This window comes from Lutjanus erythropterus, chromosome 6, assembly GCF_056507025.1.
Source record: "Lutjanus erythropterus isolate fLutEry1 chromosome 6, fLutEry1.hap2, whole genome shotgun sequence".
NCBI classification, from domain to species: domain Eukaryota; kingdom Metazoa; phylum Chordata; class Actinopteri; order Lutjaniformes; family Lutjanidae; genus Lutjanus; species Lutjanus erythropterus.
In genome coordinates this window covers 21854689-21872105 of record NC_139322.1, presented here as the reverse complement: position 1 = coordinate 21872105, position 17417 = coordinate 21854689, and the positions used below count along the sequence as shown (strand labels likewise).

Here is a 17417-nt window from a genome sequence, read left to right as displayed (position 1 = left end):
AGCCGTGACAAAGGTGGAAAACAATCCTCCCCTTTAAGAGAGTGGAAAACGCTGCTCAGTGATTGGTCGCATCCCTAGAGGTTAAGGGTCAGAGCTCATCTGATTGGTAGGAGGCTGTGTAGGTGGGCCTCATGCTAGACAGCAGAGGTTTTTGTCTAGTCTGATGTGGATCGTTTTTTCTCGCATTGATGTGAAAGACCAAAGTTGCACATGTGCACACCCGCACTCAAGCAAACAGACGCACACATGGAGACACCCAAGGTCATCCAAATGGGAAAGCGCTGCCGGTGACATCATAATCATCACTGACATCCCACAAGGTCTTGTTTATTTATCCGTTCTGTTTTCTACAACAACAGGAATCCACCCGACCCCTCTCTGATCCTCACAGGGTGGTGCAATGGAGGTGGAAGTGATTGATAGAGGACACTTAACCAAGCTAGTCTCTCTGTCGAAGGCTGTCTGCAGCAAGACTGTTGTTTTTGCTTTCATTTGTAGATTGACAATATCAACCAAACATTATCAGTCTTTATGTCTTTGCATTAAGTATTGAGGTGCAGTCAGGAGGTGTTTAGCTGAATTTCACATAAAGACTGGAGGCAGTGATTTTTAGAGGGAGTTAAAGCTGGGTAGAGTTTATTTTTGGGGTCACTGGGCAAAAGTTCCATAATAACCTTTAAGTATGATGAAGTGGTCTAAAAGAAAACTAGACTTCTACTCCTCCTCTTGGCTTTGTTTTCAGGTTTTAGAAAGTCTAGCCTGTGACAGGAGACTCTGGTCAGTCACAGGTTGGTAAGATAGTTGATTGGTGAGTCTCAGGCGATTGTCACAGCGCCGCCACTACATAAGTGTGCATCATGCGCTGTGCGTAGGGCAGCAAGTGCCTGTGGGGGCACCAAAACAGCTTCTCACAGCTCTACCCACTGCAATAATAAACTCCAGGTGGACACATAAGAATGACGATACTGGTATCATGTGTAACTAGAAGACTTAAGGAATCCACTGGTACCAACCATATTTGACATAAAATGGTCTATTCACCCACTGAGTTCTTCTTGTAGCATCTCAGTGTATGCTGTCAAATATGGTTGATGATCACCGGTTTAAGATTTTGGTCCCTGTGCGGGGAATTGTTGGGTCGTCAGTCCAAGACAAAGGAGTCAGCTCCATCACCTTTAAACCTTAGTTTCTCAAAATGTCACTGCCTTTTCTGACCAAGTCCAAGTGCATTTTAGCAACTTTCACACGTTTTCCAGAACTGTTCTGCAGTTTAGACATCAAGAAATCAGCTTAAATGGACTATTCAGTGTTACATCCGGGTAACCGACCAAACTGTTCAACAATTCCCTTAAAACACATCAAATTAAATTGAAATCATCCTCATATCTTTCAGATACTTCCATTGTATTGACATTATTTTTGAGAGGAAGTTGCTCTCTCAATTGTCACACACACACACACACACACACACACACACACACACACACACACACACACACACACACACACACACACACAGCCACCTGGTCTCTCTCTGTCTGTCTGTCTGGGTCTCTCTCTCCGGCTGGAATGCGGCGGTGGCCGTCTGGTCCTGCTCATCTCTGGGAGCAGTCAGCCATCTCTCCTCGTCCCTGCTACCACTCTAAACATTTGGCTAGTTTTGGCAGATTTGTTGATTTTTGTCCCCTCGTATTTTCCCTCTTGTTGCTGTAAAACTGATACATACTCTTTCAATTAGACCAGCCCCCCTCCATCCTCTTCCACTGGTCGCAGCACTAGTGTGGGAGTGGGGGTGAGCAGAGTAAGTGGGTTGTATATTTTATTAGTGAAGTGAAAACACACACAACCTGGCCCAGTTCTGGGAGAACCATCTGCTGTCATGGATTTTTCTTGGGAAGCACAGCTCAAGGTTAGCATGTAAAGTTTATCATTCTTGCTTGAAGCTCAGGATTAGCATGTACTGTCTAATATAGCGGCTCAAGAGGAATATTGGAGCTGACATGAATTTTCAAACAAGACAGGCATGCAAGTTTTATTTGAGGTGGGTGTATGGATAAATCCTATCTCATAGATTAAGATAAAGAAAGGCTATAATCCAGGCAAGCACACAGAAGGAAGTGGGTGATAGGTGCATCTGGCATGTGGCTTCAGGTTGGCTGCTACAGGTTAGCATGGAGCTAATCCTACATTCTTAGAAATAAGGGTTCCAGGAGGGTTTTTCCTAAAGGACGGAGGTTCTATCCTGAACCTTTTGCATCTGAAGATCCCCTTTTTGAAGAAACAGTTTATCAAGGGTTCTTTGTAAGTGAAGGGGCTCCAGTAAGAACCCTTTTCATGAACCCTTTTTGGAAGACAGAGGTCTTCAAGAGTTGTTGAAATTGTTGAAAAATAAGAGAGAGTCCTTTGTACAATAATATAAAAGTTTTTCTTGGAGGACCCCCTGGATGGGTTCTCAATAAAAAAAGAAAAACATTCTATAAAGAACCCTTTTCAGTCAAAGAAGCCTTTTTGGAAGACACAGTTCTTGGAGGATTGTTGAAATCCTTCAGGAACTGTTTTGTGAAAGATTCTTTGTACCATAATTTAAAAAGTCTCTTGGCAGAACCCCCCTGGATGGGTTCTACATGAAAGGAGGAAAAGAAAGGGGTTATCTGTAAGACTAAGTGTTCTATTAGGATCCCTATTAATCCAAAAAGTCCTTTTTGAAAGAAAGTGTTCTTCAATGATTGTTGAAATCTTTGAAGAACTCTTTCTTCAAGGGTTCTTTGTGCCATAACATAGGAAGTTTCTCAATAGAACCCCCTGACTGGGATCTAGATAAAACCCTTAGAAAACCTTTCATAGATGTTTCTAAGTATGTGTTGGGTTCTAGGTAGAGCTCCCTGAAAGGGTTCCAAGTGGAACCTTTACAAAAGGTTCTACCAGGAACCAGAAGGTCTTCTTTTATCAAAATGGGGGCAAGCTGAAGACCCTTACATGGTTCCGGTTAGTGTCCTTGTTTCTATGGGTATACCTAAGGTAGCCAAAACTTGGACCTCATAAAAGTACATTTAACCCACATTTGGAGTTGAAGCACAGATTTACCATCTTAACCGGCTTTGCACTGAGCTTAAGAAAATGAAGCCAGAGCGTGTGTTTTATGTTGGAAATAGACATTTTCCCTGCCTCCTCAGTTGTAAATAACACAGCGTTCCAAGGGCCATAAATAATAGTGTCACTCAACCATGCCCCATTCTCATGTCCTTTGCTTGCTCTCACCACAGGCCTCTAGTACTGCCTATCTAGGGGCCCCCGGCCTTGTGCCGCACCTTCACACACTCACAATCAAGGAACAGCCATAAAAATGCCAGAGGAATGTTTCTGCAGCACTGGACAGTTAAGTGGTGGAAAGACATGATCACAAACTAGAAGAGCTCATAATGGATGTTCTGGGAACAGATATTAGTGGGCTCCCCATGTTCTTGCTAACAAAATACATCACACATGCACATACAGACATGAAAGCACCAATGTGTGCACAGACAGGCAAATGCACGCACACATGCACACACTGCACTTAGGGGCAGACAGTATTGATGGTTCCCTCGGGCATCACACGGACGCATCTGTTTCTGTCCCACTGACTCTCCACACTCATAATTTCAAGTAAGTCATAACACAAATTATAAACACACATCCCTCAACCGTGACGCCTAGGAATAACAACATGGAGTGCGCTGAGCTGATTTAGGGGAGGCTGGGACTCCTAAATCTTTACCTTTGCTCCTTTCTTCCCTTCCTCCTCTCCTTTTCTTCCCTTTTTTCTCTCATGCAGCACAGGTGGCAGTCACTCTTGTCAAACACATACTCTCCGCTCTTCTATTTCCTTCATCTCTTGCCATCTCTTCTCTTTTTTTTTCGTTCTTGACCCACTGGCTCAACCGCTCTTTCTCTCCATAGTGTACCTCCCCTGAAAACTTTATTGGAATTTGTTTTGTGCAAATGCATGCATGTGTGCTCATGTGAGCTTCACTCTTGACCCCGTCTTAACCTGTCGTCACCCAAAAATCTGCCAGTCTCCCATCTGCCCCATGACATCACAGTCCTTTTTGACAGCAGCCCCACCTCAAAGATGTCTTCATCAAAGTCCTTTCTCCTCGTTCATCATTCCTTTGTCCTGAATTGTCTCCTTCCGCCTCACGTCTCTTTACCCTTCTCTTCTTCCACTCTTTGCATTCCTTTTTTTCTTTCCATATCGTCTCTGCTGACCTGCCCCCCTTCCTTTCCCTCTCACCTCTCATCGCATGGTCATGTACTTTAGCCATCCATCTCCCACCTCTGTAGATGCAAATGTCTCAATATGTCCCAGGGACCATGAAGGTTCAATTGGAATCACATGTTGTAGTCGAGCTGAGAATTTCACCCCTTATAAATAAGACGTCAGTCCAGGCTATACTTCTTTACAGAGCCATGCATGCTCCCTCAATCTTATTCTATAGTTAGTTATTTAGTTAGTTAGTTATTTTGTGATTTAGCGTTTATTTCAACATCATGCCAAACATGTGGCCCATCCCACATGGATTACAAAACACCTAGATTTTACAAGACGTATATCTACCAGTAATAGATATAAAAAGAGCAAGAAAAAATGTAAAAGTTTTATAGTTCTAGTCAGGATAGAAGTTGATAAAAGATTTGAACCTTTGAAAGTGGAAAAAAATATTACTTTGTTAAATTTTTATAGCACATATTTTTGTAAATGGTGTCAGAGGGTTTAAAAAAACAACTTTTAAATTAATTGTACATTTTATTGTGATAAGGAGCATTATTTTCTCATCTCCCTTGCTTTCTCCAATATATTACACACTTAGAATTAAAGGTGCTAACTAGAACCAGAAAGGCTTCTTCACCTTGTCCACATAGGTGTTACAGTATCTAGAACTCAACCAGGGGGGTTCTACCGAGAACCCTCTTATCTATCCTGGTGTTATCCTTATCTATCTTTATCTACAATCTTATATTACAGTACAAAGAACCCATAACACACTCTTGAGGAGAAAGTTCTCCAATGATTTCAGCAACTCCTGAAGATGTCTTTTTTTCAGAGAGGCTTTTTTGGATGAAAATGGTTCTTAATGGAGCCTTCAGTCTAACAAAGAACCCTTGATGAACCCTTTGTTGAAGAAAAGGTTCATCAAGGATTCTTCAGAAGCACATGGTTCTGTGTAAAACAAGAACCTTCTCAGAACCCTTATTTCAAGGAGTGTGTAGCTAATCTAAATGTTTCACAACAGCCGACTCGAGCTCGATGTATCATTCACTCTATAATACTAACCGTAAATATGAGAAATATGAGACATATATAAGCACACAACTGTGTATGTGAAGGCCGTGTTTACCTTGTCAGCCAGATACTGTTATCTCACTGACTACATAAAGTAAAGCAGATGAGATTTTTGACACCGGAGATCCAGCAGCGGGATTTATTTGTCCTTTTATTGGAGTGCCTTATGACTCCTCAGTGCATGGGGTCAGACCTTTACGAAGACTAATCACAAGTTTGTCATGAAAAACCATTTCATTGTCACCCTCTCAATCGGAAAGGAAATGAAGATAATCCTTTGTTTGTCCAGGACACGCCAAGTCGAAGTTGGGAGCAGGGAGTGAGACAAGAGGGGAGGAAAGCGAGAGGGTTCACCCACTCAAGATCAGCCAGAAGATACAGTACAATCATTTATCTTTGTGTGTGTGTGTGGTGCGTGTGTCTGATAGATGAATCCTGTCTGCTAGATTCATGTACGTTTTGAGTGTGTTTTACAACTAAGGCCAAATGGCCACTCAAATTAGATGTGATTAAATACTCCAACGTGATTCAGGTTCAAAGGCTGTTAGTAATACTAATCAGCACACACACACTCAGACACACACAGTGTGCACACACAATCACTGATTGAGGATGTGGGAGACAAAGTTTACAGGCTGGCTAATCATAATAATGTCCCCCTTTTTTATTGTTTTAGGAAGACATCACTCAGCAGAATCCCGCAGTACCAGTCAGAGAGCACCCACAGAGAGACAGTGCTATAATCTGCTGCGTTAATTTAGAGCCTGGAAGTGATTTAGCTTTCACTGAAGCATGGCAGCCCCTTTTGGTTCAGAGGTTGAAGTCAGTCGGGCTCAGGACGTCTCAGGGCCAATCAGTAATTTTCAGTTGCGAAGTTTCTACCTGTGCTCAGGAATGCAGGTGAGATGGATGTGACAGCCACGAGTTCACAGACAGCAGCACATGTTGTGGTCATAAAAAGACAACGTACAGTCATTCTCTTTGAGTATAACTTCCTTGTAAAGGTCTAAAATTACTGCAGTGCCACAGACAATGTCTAAGAGCCTGTTCAGACCTGGCATAAACATGCGTCTTGGGTGATCTGATCACAAGTGGACAGCTCTGAGTTAACACCTAGCATTACAATGTGTCTACAGATGCCTCTTGAGTGGGCACTTGTGATTGGATCTCACTTCCCTGCCCTATATGCAGATAAACACTAGGGTTATTTTTAATGCCCATTATTGTCCATTTGGCTGTTCAGTGCAAAGATTCAACTATTCGTTAGTTTTTTTTAGTTCAGTGAGCCTCATGTTTTACCTGTGCAGTCAGCAGCACTGCAAAGAAGCTCTGTGGTGCGCTGGGATTTATTAACTGAAATATGTGCAGGACGCACATTTGTACTTTTCCTGACTCTTACTTTTTTACTCTTTTCTGACTTACTTTTCCGACTCTTACTGTTTTATTTAGTCAATGTCTCATTTTGGTCAGTAAAAAAATATTGCTGAAAATTCTGATCACATCATTTTCTTTTTTTTTTTTTTTTTAACAAACACCAACACTGTGTCTCTAATTAGATTCATTCAGCAGAGGCAACTTGATGAATGGGTGTGCAGCAGTCCTTGATGAAGTGACTCAGTAGTGGTCAGAAAGAGCTGGATTTCTGTTTGGCTTTTTCAGATGAGTTCACAGATTAGATAAACTGGGGTGGGGATCAGTGGCCTTAACCTTCCACCACACTCTTTTGTTCCACCAAGTCGGCCCTGCCCTTAATGCATCACCCGCTTAGATTGCTTACGTATTGGTGACTGTTTTTTCCAGCCGAGTGTGTGATTATTCTGTGTGTATTTAGTTACATACTGGCCTAAATAGGCAGCATTCTCAAACTGTGTTCACATCCAGTTACTGCTAAAGGAGATAAGGAAAAATGTGACTATGAGACTGTTGTGTTGTGGTGTGATGTTGGAGTTTCCATGTCTGGCAGTGTGGAGTAAAGATGGCCATCCTGTGAGTAGGTTAGGGCTGTTAATCTGACACACTGTTTATGAACAATGACACATTGTGCTGCATTCTTTGCCCATATATGACTCTATGCATCACCTCTTCGCTCTATTTAACACAGCCAAAGATAAAGTAATGTAAATGGGATTCCCATTGTGCCATGGTCTCAAATGCAGAATTCATCATTACGTTTGTTAGGCTGTGGATGTAAAACTGGACTGTATGAAGAGGGATTTAAAAATCAGCCCCACGATTGTTTGATTTGTGGATTGATACATTACAATTTCTTGATGGGACTTTTTTTTTATACTCAACAAAAATATAAACACTTAATTTTTGCTCACATTATGGGGTAAAAGATCTGAGACATATTCTGTGCACACATAAGGTTTATTTCTCCCAAATACTGTTCACAAATTTGTTAAAATCCATGTTAGTTAGCACTTCTCCTTTGCCAAAATAATCCATACATGTGACATGTGTGGCGTGTTTAGATAAGTTGATTAAACAGCATAATTGTGATGAAGGTTTATCTTTCCCCCTCCTGGGGAAAAAAAAGATATCTGTAACCCTATGTGAAACAGACATCGTTCAGTGCCTCATACATAAAAAGTGCTCAGTGCATGGAAAACATCTTAGATTTTTTTTTATTCAAGTATTGAAAAAAAACAAAAGAGATGTCTATATTTACACTTTAAGAGTTATTTTCCCTACTTTACATTGTGGATGGCCAGGTTAAGCATAATATGCCTGCAGTATACAGCACTTGCTCTGGTACTAGTCCAGTGTAGGTCTGAGCATTAATGTGTGTGTGTGTGTGTGTGTGTGTGTGTGTGTGTGTGTGTGTTCCCATTACAGTGAGCATTAAAAGGAATAACAGTTGAGGTGTGGGGAGACGAAAAGTGTCACGTTGGTCCCGCTCTGTGATTAATGGTGTGATTAGCTGCTCCGATCCATGTCAGAATTCACATGCATGCCCGCACAAACACACTCACAACATGCAAGCACAGGCTTGAAATGAGCACACACAAACACACAGAGGCCTATTAATGGCCTTGAATGGGAGAATCCAGAATCCAGATGCGGCATGCAGATAATTGTACTGAAAACACTGAATGTGGAGTCCCAGGCCAGCAGGACTTTATTCTGAGTTCAGCATGTTTATTTTCGCAATTGAGTTATTTCTGCAGGGACTTAAATCATGGAATAAAAACAGTCCAATGCAGGTCAATTTTTAATTGAGTCCAAAGTGTATTTTGAATGCACCCTCCCTCCCTCCTCTTCCTCCACCCCTCACCTCACACAAACTCACCCATTACCTTACTAGTTTAATGCCCTCCTAATTTCAAATGCGATTTAAGCGTCTGGAGTTCAGCTGCGTCATGTTTATCCAACTTAAAATGCCATCAGTGCCCACACACTAGTTACACAGGTTAAAACTCCTGTGATGGTCATTCAAATGAACTTTGCAGAGACAAAGAACCATACATAAATGTGTGTTTTACAGTGTGCCTGATGACAATTCACTCGCTTCCATTCCCCTATGCATTTACATCAAGCTGCATTGACATGTTGACTTACTTGCTTTACAACAATCCCAGTTGCTATATCAATCACTCTTACACAATGTAAAGCAAAACAGAATATTAATTCAACATTCACACACACACAACTCAATCAGTGTTCTCTCATTTTCTCTCTTTCTTATTCATAGTGTTCCTGTGTTAGTCCCTGCTACTATAGTAACCCAACATGGCATGAGTTGAACAAGCAGGAAGGAGGCAGTCAGAAATAGATTACCTGGCCCACTTAGAGGAGTCTGAATCAGACATTTTTCATGCACAATTTTAAAGAATGAGAGCCAGAGGTGAGCTGACACACACAGAGACAGCAGAGAAATTACTCCCACAGATCATTACACAAGGCAATCTTTTTAATTTTATTGCTGCAGAAGATACAACACCCTGTTTATTCAGAAACACATGAGATGTTTGATGTTATAAATTCATGAGGTCATCAGATGTCCCCCACCATTAGGAAAGAGGAAGTTTTTCCTCACCACAGTTGCCTCAGTGCTTGCTCTTGGTGGGAAAGAGTACTCATAAAGAGTACAGACTAGACCTGCTGTATTTGAAAGGTGCCCTCACATAACTTTGGTATATTATATGTTTGTTTAAAACCCCGTCTAGACAGAAAGCATCTCAGAGGTGTTTTTTTTCTTTACTTGAGTGTCAAAGATAAAATAAGAATCATGTTAGAGAATTGTAATAGAAAAACCTTGATTCACATTTTAGCAAGAATTGTGCAGCCTTAGTGCCGGGGGTCAATGGCCTTAGCAGAGAAAGTGTGTGTCCCTGGCTATCTTTGAGAAAATGTTTGTGCCTCCGAGTGTGTTTACAAGTGTGGGCGGCTAGAATGTGTGTTTGTCACAACACTGGATTTACAACATCCTGCTTGATGATGAGGATAGTCATCACCAATCTGCTCTGAAAGAGTTACGCAAGGCATCCCCCTGAGTCCTGTGGGAGTACATTTGCACGTCTGGTTGTGTGCATGATGAGACCTGGTGGTATATTTCCCCTGCACCTGTGGACAGTCATTTGTTGCCACCCCCATCCCTACGCACACTCACAGACACACAAACACACAGTGTGGTAACCAGTGGTGACAGAGGGAAGATGTCATATCCGCCTCAGCCTGCTCTATTAAGTCCCATTACACTATTACATGTTCATGAGTCACCCTGAGGTACCACTAAGACAGCGTTTAGCAGACCACTTCAAAGATGTCTGCGTCTTTTCTGTCTGAGTTTAAGGAGCTCTGGGATGAGTAAGTTTACTGTGACATCTGCATACGTAAAAGGGCCCACAGCTGCAGATGTGGTGTCCACCTGTCTGTTTACTGACTGTAAAACCAATTTTTACATTGCAACTTTTTAGGGAATACATATGATGTGTTTTTTTAATTACACTAAACAAAGACATGATCAAAGCACTCCCATTTTTGCTCCCATTTTCTCACGCATAGATGTAAAAGAACAAAGACTCAGCTTCTACACACACAAAAGCTTTATTTCTCTTAGATTTTGTTCACAAATTGGTTTAACTCCATGTTAGTGAGCACTTCTGCTTTGCCAAGACAATCCATCCACTTGACAAGTGTGCAAATAGAGATACTTTCTAAGCAGCGTGATTACAGCACAGGTGTGTCTTTGAGTTGTCACAAGGCCAGTCTAAAATGTCTAAGTTAGATATTTATTAGGCACTGACCTACGGCTATTTCAGATAGTGCTACAGATACATTTTTCCCCAGGATGGTAAAGTCATGAATAACCTAACCAATCACCCCTCATTCAAACCTAATCAACCAATGAAGGCAGTGAGTACAAAAAAATCAGTAATAGTGTGGAGTGGGTCATGACTTTTCACTCTTGGGGAAAAAAATTGGTATCTGTAGCCCTATTTTTTGTTTGTTTATTTTTTAAATTTTACCTTTATTTAACCAGGAAGTCCCACTGAGATTGAAAAGAGAGACCTGGCCAAGGTTGCAGCCAATCAAAACATACTAAAATACAACAAATAAAACATATTATACAAAGGTCCACAATAAATCAACAACAGCTATTCAAACATGATGGCCTCTCAAGAAAAACAAACATTTCATCATCACCATATCCTTTATGATTCCTGTAAAGTCAGCATTGGATAGAAAGTGTATCTAATTTTAGATCTTTTCGTAGACTGCTCCATGCACATGGTGCATGGTGAGAAAATGTAGTTTTCTCCAGACCTGTCAAACCCCAGTGTACATTAAAAAGCAACCACTTGGAGGAGCATAGCTACTAACCACCAGAGCTGACACAGAGAATGGTACAGAGGTAGGCTGGAAGTTTGCCAGCATTGCTTTATAGATGAAAATATACCAGGGCTGCTGTCTGCAAGTGGTCAATGACGTCTAACCCACTAAATCATATAGAATGCAGGGGTGAGTAAGGGACTTTGTATTTGTGGAAAAAGCCAAAGGAGAAGTGCTCACTAACATATCTGAACAAATTTGTGAACAAAATGTGAGAGAAACAACCTTTTGTGTGCACAAAAGAAGAACTTTTACTTCAACTCATACATAATGGGAGCAAAAACAAAACTGTTGTGTTTACTTATTCATTGAGTGTATTTGGTCCATTTATAAAACAAATTCCCTCTTAACCTTTGCACCCTTCTTTCCACTTTTCTCACTCTCGTCCCCTCAGGCAGCAGGCTTTGCTGGCAGCCATCAGTGAGAAGGATGCTAACATCGCCCTGCTGGAGTTATCCTCCTCCAAACGGAAGAAAGCCCAGGAGGAAGTGATGGCTCTGAAGAGGGAGAAAGACAGGCTCATGCACCAGCTCAAACAGCAGGTACATTCACCACATCGTGCGACCACCAAGCTATTTATGTGTGGATATAAATGATGAATTACATTTACAACTCTCTTAGTCTAAGAGGTTGACTGGGCTGCAAATGAATCAAATGGAGCCTTTCCTTTGTGGTCACCGTTTAGGACTGATTTTGGCTTTGTGAATCAAAGCAGAGTGCAAATTCAAACCTGCTGCAGACGGAGAAGCCGTCCTCTGCACTAAAACAGCCTCATGGGCAGACCTTTGAACTTTAAAACCAGGAACAGATAGAGGTTAATAATTCCTGGTAGTTAACAGAATAGACTTCCCTGCCTCAAACCACACTTAGTGCATTCAGTCATCATAAGCCAAACCAGTCAAGCCGGAGCTGTGATCCCAAATCCAGGCACATAAACACATGAGCAAAGCTATTCTCTTAACAATCATGTTGCAATCAGAGTCATTAGATGCACTCAAGTCGCAGACGTAGGTTGGTATCATTGCTGAGTCACCGGCGGACTTTTTTTGTTTTTACGTCTTCTGGTCAATAGATATAAATCCCAGCAGACACTCACACACATACCTATGCACACACGCCTATTTCCCATGCTGCCCTGGCTCTCATCACAACCTGAGGGCTGATGAAGGTATGTGGGTCATTAGGGTCTGGTCAGACCACATCAGTGACTGAGCTAACGTGAATGCTAACGATAATGAGGCAACAGCAGGGAGTCCACATATACGGTCTCCTGAGTCACAGGGGCTTCTGGGAAACATGGTGCATTTAAAAGTCAACAGATGCAGAAGCTGGGTGTGCATTTAAGTGCAAACCTATGTTTGTTCGTGTCTCGTAAACGGTAAACAGTTCCTAGGGGGTACAGTTCTATTCGAGGAATTTCAAGGAAAGCCTATTATCTGTTTATCGCCATTGGATGCGTCATGTTTTCCCGTTGGGTAACCAGCAGTTAGTCCACCTGATGATGTGATGAGCTTTAATTGCAATGATGTGGCCTCTGGGCCTGGAGCAGGAGGAGAGGGGGAAAAAAAGGAGAAGAAAGGAATGAAAGGGATGGGAGAGGAATGGGCAGCATTTGCACAAACTTTTTTTGTCGCATCTTTCTCATACTTGCAAACCTGGTTTCTCTGGCACACATGCATGGGTCTTCTATTGATAAAAACCAGACACCAGACACTTTGGATTATTTAAAGTTGATTTGTATGAGGTATTTATCAATTGTCAGTGTATTACTTACTTGCTTACTTACTTAGAGTAGATGCCAAAGCAGAGAGGAGCACCAGCACAGAAGTTAAGCAATGACCTGCTATGAACAGGAAAAGCGACAAAAAGGTATTTTAGCCTCTTATAAACAGTCCACCTAAAAAAATCAATATCTGTTTAAGTGTACGCTATATTTAGAATATTTTCACCCCTTAGCTTTGTCGTCAGACAGGCTTTTCTGATGGGAAACCAATTTTGATCTCTCCAAAGTAACCAAACTCAGTGGGTGAAATCAGTAATTCTACCTTGCAGAACACAGGGAACTGCTGGTCTACAACTGCCTCTTTGCCTGACAAAAGAAAACCAATAATGTAAACAAACTAATAAACAGAGACAGCAGTAGATCAGCAGCTCTCATGTTTTGTGAAATAAAATTACTGATTTCACCCATGGAGTTTGGAGAGATCAATATTTGGCTGCAGTTTCCCATCAGAAAAGGCTGCTAGATGGCAAAGTAATGTGGTGAAAACATTCCAAATATAGCATAAACTAATATTTAGTATATATAGATTTTTTTAGGGGGACTTTTTATAAGTGGCTAAAATACCCACACATCAGATCATTGTACCAGGTCAGTACCATACTGGTACTCCTCTCTGCTTTCCCGCACAAGGGAAGCCTGTTCTGTTGGGAAACCTCTGTTATATAAGCCAAACATTGCTTTCTCTGAACCAACCAAACTCCATTGTTTTGCTGGACTACAGCTGCCTCAGTCTGTTAGTTTGTTTGTGTTACTATGTGACTTTCATGAATCTGAAGCATCCTGTTAAAACACAGAGGTCACACAATAATGCAAAAAAAAACAAACAGATCAAGACAGTGGCAGAGCAGCAACTCCCATATTCTTGTAACTTTTTTAGTGATGAAAATTGTTGCTGAGCTTGTCCACAGCGCTACATTACTTAGCTTTTGTGCTGGTACTGCTCTTTGCTTCTCCAGACAGGGAGCATGCCAACCAGCATCTACTGTAGCTAATACCTTGACTATCGATAAGTATGTCATCCAACCCCACATCAAATAATCTGAACCATGCCTTTAATGTTATGGAGGTTGTAAATTAAGTAGTCCCTGTAGAGAGTCTTTGCACCACATGGGTTCCTTCCATTCCACAGAAGGTTCTCCCTGGAGATTATGTTGTCCGACATGACACACACCGGCCCTCTGTCTTCTGACCCATTGACACACATATCAGGAGAGGTTGCCTTCCTCAGGTCCTCAGCAGCCAATGGCGGAAGGAAACTGACCAGGAAATGCCAAAGAATTATGGGACTCAGAGTCTCATAGGAGAAAGCCGATCTGTAGACAGCAGATAGATTTACAGATAGCAGTGCCCTGTCTGACCTCCCCACGTCCCTCTGTTGGGAAGATCTTGTGTGAGTGTGTGTGTGTGTGCGCGTAAAGCCGGCGGTCTAAGACAAACTTTCTTTTCTCAGATGGTTTGCTTCTCTTTGAGGTATTGGCCTTCTTCAGCAGAGACAAACACACATATCCAAAGACATACACGCACACACAGACATACAAAGACATGCAGACATATGAAGAGTGTGGTGTTTAGACTTCTCGAAAAGAGAGTCAGAACAAATGTGTCCCCATGTGGGAATTCTCTGAGTGGTCCCATCCTAGTGATGGATGACCAAACGTCACTGTTGCTTTGAAGCTGAGAAAAGATGAATTTGGAGTCCTCAGAGGTGTGCCATTTTCTGTGACTTTCTCTCTCCTTTTCCTCTCCCTCTCTCTTTGGACACACTTGAGCATCCATCCTCTTTCTCTGTACTAAAATGATAGAGCGTTCTGGGAGGTGTGCCATTTGCAAACCCCAGTTCCAAAAAAGATGGGTTGGTGGGTGTGTTCGTGCCCATGTCATGGGTCACTTGCACATTTATGAAGATATCATTAATTGTGAAAGGCTCAGAGAGGTTTTGGTGCAACATATGATGCCATCCAGATAACCTCTTTTTCAGAGACGTCCCAGCTTATTTCAGCAAGACGATTTCAAGATGCATTCTGCACGTGTTAGCACAGTGTGGCTTTGTAGTAAAAGGGTGCAAATATGAGACTGGCCTGCCTGCAGTCCAGACCTGTCTTCCATTGAAAATGTGTGGTGCATTATGAATCGCAAAATATGACAACAGAGTCCCCGGAAAGTAGAGGACCTGAAGTTGTACATGAAGCAAGAATGGGAAAGAATTTCTCTTTCAAAACTTAAGCAGTTTGTGTCCTCAGTTCCTAAGAGTGTTATTAACAGAAAAGGTTGATCTAACACAGCAGTAAATATGACCCTGTCCAACATTTTTGGATCAAAAGATCAGAAGGAGTGTATATTTATTAAAAATATAATTAAGTTAATCAGCTTGAACATTAGCTATATTGTCTTTGTACTGTGTTCAATTGAATATAAGTCAAAAAGTATTTGCAAATCACTGGATTATGTTTTTATTTCCTTTTTACACAGCATCCCAGCTTCTTTAGTACTGAGATTTGTACTATAGCTTACGTAAAACTATCTGCCTGCTCAGAGCTGAGTCACTGTGTTACTCCATTTCACTGGAATAGCATGGCAACATCGCACATATAGACAAACACAGACAGACCTGATCAAAGGAGTATACGTGTTGTGAAAATTGTGCAGCCTTTCTCCAGCTGCCTGTTTGTTTAAGGACTTTTTTTGTCAGCCTCCTGTGTCCATATGTGTTAATACCGCTCGGCTCTAATCAGGGCAGGCTTGTGATTTACAGCGGGCTTGGATTGAGGTTTGGGATGCAGCTGTGAGCACAGCAGCGGGATCGTCACTGCCATGTTTACACCAGCAGCTGCACTTCGATACACATGCAGAGACCACTCACTGCACACACATAAAGTACAGGCCAAATCTGTTATGGTTAGAGATGTCAATGAAGAACTCTCCTCTCCTCCCCCAGCGGTGCCACCTGTGTCTATTCCAGTGCTGCCTGTTCTACGAGCAGGCCTGGAGGCCATTACTGCGCTGTTTACTCTGCAAAGCCCCTAATTAACACTAATTAAAACACACACATTCCACCACACAGACATTTTATATGTGCACACCTTCTTTGCACATGCACACAGGAATATGCCCGTAAGAAGAGAGTGAATGTGTGTGTTTTTGCATGTGTCTGTTTGAATGAACTGGATAGCCACATGTTGGCTGCCCTGACCACACAGTCAGACTCTTCCAGAAGCAATTCATCACTTCATTCATTTGTGTTAGTGTCTCAGGTCATTAAATATTAAGGACGTGCACACACACACACACAGATACATTCAAGGATGTTTGGCTTCTCATAGTACCAGATATGGTTTTAATTAATGAACAGGAATGAGTAATATGGTTCTGATTAGATTAGCAGCAAGGACTAAACACACATTAGCCTTTTGGAACCTCTGCCACAAATTAGTTTTGAAAATATTTCTCTATGAGAATTAAACAGCATTATTAAAGGGATAGTTTGGACCATTTTGATGTGGGGTTGTATGATGTATTTGTCCAAAATTAGAGTATGACCTACAGTAGATACTAACCTACGCCACACCCCCAGTTTGGAGAAGTGATCAGCATCAAAACGTATTTTAGCTATCCACCTAAAATCAGCATCAGTTTAAGTGTATTTTCACCACTTTACCTTGCTGTCAGACAGACTTTGCTGATAGGACACAGCCAATATACAAATATCACTCTCCTCACCAACCACACTTCATAGGTGAAATCAGTCATTTTAACCCTCGCAGAAGATAGGGGCTGCTGGTCTACTGCTGCTTTGATCTGTAGTTTGTTTGTGTTAATATGTGGCATCATTATTTTCTAAGTACAGTTCAGATTCGCCACAGTCACACAGTAACACAAACAAACAGATGAAGGCAGCAGTAGACCAGCAACACCTGTGTTCGGTGAGGTAAAATGATGGAGTTTGGGTGGTGAGGAGAGAGCATTATTTTGCTTACATAATGGCAGTTTTCCATTAGAAAAGGCTGTCAGACACTGAGGAAAAAGAGGTGAAAATATTATTAATATAGTGTACACTTTTTATGTTCAACCCATTCGCAGCAGTTCAGTCCTTAGCTTCTGAGCTGGTCCTCCTCTCTGCTTCTCCAAACTGGGGGCACGCCTACTGATATCTACTGTAGGAAATACACTGACTACTGACAAGTACCTCATACAGTCTCACTTCAGATAATCTGAAGTGTCACAGATAATTTGAACTATCCCAATTCTTAAAGGGATAGTTTGGACTATTTGAAGTGGGGAAGAGTTTGTGTGTTGAAGGACCTACAGCATGTACTGTACTGCAGTACAGTAGTTTCACCAGCTGCATGGTATATGATAGTAATTGTCCTGGCCTCAATGACAGGTGTCAGCTCTGTAACTGTTGCATTGAAGCCAGCCCCACCCCGTCACACCTGCTAGTGTCAACACCTGAGGTCACGGAGGGCCGTACACCTCAAC

General features: G+C 41.8%; 1 protein-coding gene across 1 annotated transcript in view; it reads left to right on the top strand.

The window, feature by feature from the left end:
* Nucleotides 1–17417, top strand: part of LOC146325264 (ERC protein 2-like) — a 232680-nt gene that overhangs the window by 151115 nt on the left and 64148 nt on the right. Inside the window, exon 17 of the mRNA XM_084721167.1 lies at nucleotides 11553–11700. Within this exon, the coding sequence (XP_084577293.1) occupies nucleotides 11553–11700 (148 nt within the window). The remainder of the gene's footprint in view (nucleotides 1–11552; nucleotides 11701–17417) is intronic.